Here is a 6,409-nt window from a genome sequence, read left to right on the forward strand (position 1 = left end):
CCTTCCTGCTGTGGACCTGGGTAGGATTGGGTCTGGAGGTTCCTGGAACTCGGCAGAAATTCCTACTCGGCAGGAGGGGTGGGGCAGGTAAGGTGGAGTGGTGGGGGGCGGCCCGAGGGGGCGGGAGAGGGTCCGGCCCATGCTGCGCCTGGGCTGGGACTGGTCCCGCCGCCGCAGGGTAGCAGGAAGCTCTCCACACACTCACGGGACCTTTGCTAGGACTGGGTCTGGGGGTTCCCGGAAGCTGGCTGAAATTCCTACTTGGTGGGAGGGGTGGGGGGCGGCCCGAGGGGGCGGGAGAGGGTCCGGCCCACGCTGGGCCTGGGCTGGGACTGGTCCAGCCGGCGCTGGGTAGCAGGAAGCTCTCCACACACTCACTGGACCTGGGCTAGGACTGGGTCTGGGGGTTCCTGGAAGTTGGCCGAAATTCCTACTCGGCGGGAGGGGTGGCGTGGGGCCCAAAGGGGCGGGAGAAGGTCCGGCTCTTGCTGTGCCTGGGCTGGGGCTGGTCCTGCTGGCGCAGGGTAGCAGGAAGCTCTCCACACACTCACCGGACCTGGGCTAGGACTGGGTCTCAAAATTTTTGTTTTTAAATTTTTAATTTAATTTTAATTTTTGATTCTGGAGGCCTATATCATATTTGGCATAGAAAAGGTATTTAAAAAAAAAAGCTCTGGTAAGCACTAGTGGATACGTATGACCCTTTTCCACAAAATTTTACTGCTATCTGTGCTGTTTCTACACAGTTAGTAGAAAGTTTTTTTCTGAACTTTTATCATTTTAAGGAGTTATCCAACAGAACAAGAGATTAGAAGCAACAGTTTTTGGTTGTGTCTCCATCATGTACAAAAGAGCCCTAACATTTCAATTAAGAACTTTTACACTCAGTTATTCAAAGATTGTAGTAGAGATATTCATGAGCATAAAAAAGAATAAACAATGATAGAAAGCAAGGAGTAGACATTGTACAGTTGGGAACAGGATTGGGTGATGAGCGAAGGGGAGAGGGGAACAGAAAGTGAAAATGAAAAAAGATGTGACTTGTATCCATACCAGCTTCCCTCCAGTGAATATAATTATCATGTGTTACAAATATATACCATTAAATATCATTCTTATATAGACAAAATGTATGATGCCGAATATATTGTAGATGTGTAGAATAAAATTATTTTAATTAATTAATTAATTTTTTTTTTTTGGACTGAGGATTGAACTCAGGACCTTGCACTTGCCAGGCAAGCACTTATTTTACTGAACTATCTCCCCAGCCCTTTTTTAATTAAAAAAGGTACTTTTGTGGATTGTATGATCTTTGTACATACTTTAAAGTGTTTTGAAGACTGAAAGAAAATAACAAGGGGCAGAAAACGAGTAACCTTTATGCCTGAGGTGGTTCACACCTCAGAGTCACATTACTCACATCACAAACTTATTTTCATCAACAACTTGCTTTTTCTACAATAATAGAATTATTTGTTTGAAGAAGCAATCCTATTACAACATTTTATTATTTTCCAGACATTCCTTAGGTGCTACACAGGTTGCGGAGATAGATGCAATTTTTCCAGTTTGGCTTGAGGAGCATGAGTACAGAGAGAGGGCGAGATGGACCCACATTCTGCAAGTAGTAGCAGGTCAGTCACAGATGCTTAAATGTTGATTTCTTATATCTCAAACGAGGGCTGGTTTCTACTGATTGTACTATGGAGACAAACTGAAATGTTATACTCTACATAGCATGAAATTTCTTAACAGTTATGCAAAGGTTATTATTAGGTTTATATCAGTGATATTTTTGACAGAATACATGAACAGCAATAGCTTTGATTAGGATCTGTTTATTTAAAAATATAAGTGATTATTAGTAACATAAAACATGCTTGACCTGTTGTAATTCACCTGACATGACTATCCCCAGCGATATACTAACCAGAAATTTTCACTTGTGTGTTATGGAGATAAACAGAAGGATTTGCAAAGATTATAATAACAAACTTGCTAAATGATGTTCTTACCTCATGTAGGGCTGGGAAGAGTTAAAGTATTTAATGTGTGAAGACTTAAAACCACGTGTCATTTTAGTATAGTACGTTGAACTAGCTGAGGTAACATTGTAAACTATGGATGAGCTATAGGCACTTTGTAGGTAAGAATTTCATAAAATTGTTATGAAACAATTTTATCCTAAGTTTAGGATAAACTTAGGATATCCTAAGTTTAAGTTTAAGTTAAACTAAGTTTATCCTAAGTTTAAGTTTCTTTGGTGGTACAAATGTTTAGGAGAATGGAGTAACACATAAATACCAGAAATTCAAATTTTATACATAATGATTTAAATAATTTAAAGTATTAGTTTTTTTAAAAAAATTATTTATTTGGGGCCAGTGAGATAGCTCAGTGGACTAAACTCCTGCTTAGGCAAGTGTAGGGACTGGTTGATCCCCAGCACCACATGTCCCACTGGATCCACCCTTGGGCATGGTGAGCAGGCCACTGAATCCTAGTGTGGTGGTGCACGCCTGCAATCCCATTGCTGGGGAGGCTGAGTCAGGAAGATCGCTGTGAGTCTGACCTGCATAGTGAGACCCTATACCAAATACACTTAAAATTTTTTTATGTTTTAATTGACCGCAGCACACAGTAATGCCACACTTGTAGACAGTGATGAAGCTGGCTTTGTATAGTTAACTTAAATTTACTAAAACTTATTGTACAAAGTTATTAGACAAGCCTATGTATTAAAAAAAACTTCAAAATTCAAACAAAATATGAGTGCAGACTTCATAAAAGAAGAAAACATTAACTGAAAACTTTTGGTAGATAATTGGCAATGATGTTCTGTGATTCTGAAATATCACAGTCAAGGGCGGAGATTGGGATTGCCAAACAAAGCATTGAGGTTTGTTGTGTATAGGTACAAATTTTCTGTGATGAATGTGATCAAGGTGTATGAAAACTGTGTTCTCATAAAAATTAAGTTAAAATTAAAAAAAATTCACTTAGTGTTGAAGTTATGCAGTTTTAGTTCTGCAAAGCATTTTAAATCTTCTAAATCAAAAGAATATGGGTCTGGCGAGATAGCTCAGTGGGTTAAGTGCCTGCTTTGGGGTTCAATCTTTGGTCCCGCATGTTGCACCGGCCCTGTTCCTGGAGCACACTGAGCTGGACACAGAGTCCCGGCATGTAATCCCAGTGCTGTGTAGTAATACAAATGAAAAAAAAATTATCATTGTTTAGTACTTGGTGTCAGTTTTCTTCTTTTTGAAATCCTCTTTTCCAAAGGTGTCCAAACCATATAGAAGCAGAAAATTTAACACGCATCTCAGAATTCCACCTCATGACCCTCTCAGAGGATCCGGACCTGCAGCCCATCCTCTTTGGGCTATTCCTGTCTGTGTACCTGGTCACGGTGCTCGGGAACCTGCTCATCATTCTGATTATCAGCTCTGCCTCCCACCTCCACACTCCCATGTACTTCTTCCTCTCCAACCTGTCCTTCTCTGACATCTGCTTCATCTCCACTACGGTCCCCAAAATGATTGTGGGCATCCAGTCTCAGAGCAGAGTCATCTCCTATGTGGGCTGCCTGACGCAGATGTCTTTGTTTCTCATTTTCATATGTTTGGATGACATGCTTCTGACTGTGATGGCCTATGACAGATTTGTGGCCATCTGCCACCCCCTGCGATACCACAGCATCATGAACCATCATCTCTGTGGATTTTTCATTTTTGTGTCTTTTTTGTTTAGTCTTTTGATCTCCCAGCTTCACAATTTGATTGCCTTACACTTTCCCTTCTTTAAGAATACAGAAATTGCTAATTTCTTCTGTGACCCTTCTCAACTTCTTAATCTTGTCTGTTCCAATACTCTCATGAAGAACCTAGTCATGTATTTTGTGGGTGCAATCTCTGGTTTTCTTCCTCTTTCCGGGATCATTTTTTCTTACTGTAAAATCGTTTCCTCTGTTCTGAGAATCCCATCATCAGAGGGGAAATATAAAGCCTTCTCCACCTGTGGGTCTCACCTCTCAGTTGTTTGCTTATTTTATGGAACAGCCATTGGGGTTTACCTTGCATCTGCTGCATCAAACTCTCCTAGACACAGTGCAATAGCTTCTCTGATGTACACAGTTTTCACCCCTATGCTCAACCCCTTCATCTACAGCCTGAGGAACAAGGACATTAAACGTGCCCTTGGAAGGGTCCACAGCACCACCACATGATCTCAGGGGATGCAGTACCCATTTGAAATGCAAATTGAAAAAACCCCAGCAATTTCAACATCTAGACTTTACACCTTATCTTCATCATGTTTTTGTATTTTGGTGTTTTTGTTTTTTTAATTCTTCATTGTATTATATAGTATAATGATGGTTTCCAGGGTTGGTGTAAGGAAGAAATGGGAAATATTTAAAATGGCTATTCATTTTACTTTGGAAGGATAAAAATTTTTATGGAGATAGATAGTTAAGATTGTTTCACCAGAATGCAAATGGGTCCATGCTATCAAAGAGTGTACTTAAAAGTTATTAAAGTGGCACACTTATTTATGTATATTTTGCCACTATAAAAATGGAACAAAATGCAGATGATTCTTCTTTTAGAAGAACACACACTTCAAGTGAACAATATATACAAACTTTCTGCTTATTTCAGGAAGTTTCCAAAAACCTGATTTTTTAATTATTATTTTTTATTATTTTTTTTTCCAAAACCTGTTTTGGCAATTCTTTTCTTCTTTTCTTTTTCTTTTTCTTTTCTTTTCTTTTCTTTTCTTTTTTTCTTTTCTTTTCAGCTGGTTTCACTTCTTCTACACAATCACTTCTCAGCTCTAAGCTCCCATGTGATTCTCATTTTACATGAAAGGAAAGATTATAACATTTTTTGCGTACTATGTCCTACTGCGTTATGTAGAAGAGAGCAACATTTATGAGTCATTTTTCTGGTTATACCACATGGGTTCCTATGAATCCTAGCTTATTTTACGTTTATGACATGGAAAGCTACATTGTTTCCCTTTCCAATGTCCAAGGGATCTGCTGCTGACTACATACTTCAGTGTGGTTTCCAGTAGATTAAGTCTGAAATGTGAACTGTAGGAAGCTGTGGTATGTATGTCTCAACTCTTCATGCTGGAAGTAATCAATATGTGTTGCAAATGTGCTAATAAAAATTGTAAAAATAAGTGTACATCACTAAATGTGTCTGCTTTGTTATAGTCATTTCTACTAACAACAGTCTTAATTCGTATTAAATAAGCACTTTAAAAATACAAAGTCACATTACAAAACAGGCATTTGCAATTCTGGTGTAAGAAACAAACCTAAGAACTTCACATGTAAGCATTCTTATTAAATTGGTTTTGGGCTGTAGAAGATGAATAAAAATACTATTTTTAAATCCACAGTTAAAAGTATTGATAAGTGTCGCGCGCGGCCTTGCCAGCAAGGAAGACGTGACCATTGGTTGTGTCTGCGCAGCTTTTATTGCCCTGTTACATCAGCCTTCTTCCCCCTCGAGGCCCCTGCTCTTAGCTTATAAGTCTCAGGGCTTCCAACCATGGGGCGCCACGTGTGTACAGTCCATTGGTCCAGGTATGCGGAAGCAATGCATTAGCCCAAGACTTGGCCTTTTATGGAGTTGTTGATTACCAGGAGCGCTCACCCCGAGGGGGTGGAAGGTGGAAACCGGCGCCATCCTAGGGCGCGGCTACATGCAGCTCCCTACAGTTCCCCCTTTTAGTTTTTGCAACAGGCGAGAACAGAGGCCCAATCCCCGTTGTGCTAGAGGCTATGCTGACGCTTGCCCAGGCTTTTATACCCGGGAGCGTCAACAGTGCTCGATGCCCTTTGCACGGGGGTGGGAGGAGCGGCATCTACCCACATGCAATCAGGCATGCTCTCCATGGATTCCGGGTTGGCCGCTCCAGTCTCCAAGTGCAGTGCTTTGCCTCGCATCCTATGCTCTAACTATTTGTGTAGGGTGGCCAGCTATACACCAGGGGACTGTTCTATTTCCATGACCGTGAATGCTTGGACCAGCATGGCTACATGGTGACGCTGGCGAGACCTAATGTGACAAATACACCAGAGGCAAACCACAGATATCAGCACCATCAGACCAGCTAGAGCTCCCATGCCCACCCACTCTTTTAGGTGGTTCATGGCGACGGACATCCAGGAGGCCAATCCTTCTGTCAGCCCGACGTCTATTCGTGTTGAGTTCACCTTCACGATGGCGACTCTTAGTTTATTCATGAGGCCATCGAATTCTCCAGACCAATTACCTAAAAGATAACTGGACAGTTGCTTAGACAAATTCGCTGCATGGGTAAAATTTTGGTATTGTATGCTGGTTACACACAGCCCTGAGAATTTCCACTCACAACCAAGCTGGGCAAGTTG

General features: G+C 41.2%; 2 protein-coding genes across 2 annotated transcripts in view; one reads left to right on the forward strand and one right to left on the reverse strand.

Moving 5' to 3' along the window:
* The window catches only part of LOC101563650 (zinc finger protein 699), a 959,136-nt gene that overhangs the window by 391,043 nt on the left and 561,684 nt on the right, over positions 1-6,409 (reverse strand). The gene's annotated exons all lie outside the window — the stretch shown is intronic.
* On the forward strand, positions 3,262-4,228 carry LOC101567213 (olfactory receptor 18-like). Its single transcript, XM_012515087.2, has one exon. It carries the CDS (start codon positions 3,341-3,343, stop codon positions 4,226-4,228), a length of 888 nt encoding a protein of 295 aa, XP_012370541.1. The 5' UTR covers positions 3,262-3,340.

The sequence above is a fragment of the Octodon degus genome, unplaced genomic scaffold (genome assembly GCF_000260255.1).
Source record: "Octodon degus isolate 3935 unplaced genomic scaffold, OctDeg1.0 scaffold00050, whole genome shotgun sequence".
NCBI classification, from domain to species: Eukaryota; Metazoa; Chordata; class Mammalia; order Rodentia; family Octodontidae; genus Octodon; species Octodon degus.

Bases quoted from the DNA above. Each gene is read 5' to 3' on its own strand.
- LOC101567213 (XM_012515087.2), top strand. From the start codon at position 3,341: ATGACCCTCTCAGAGGATCCGGACCTGCAGCCCATCCTCTTTGGGCTA.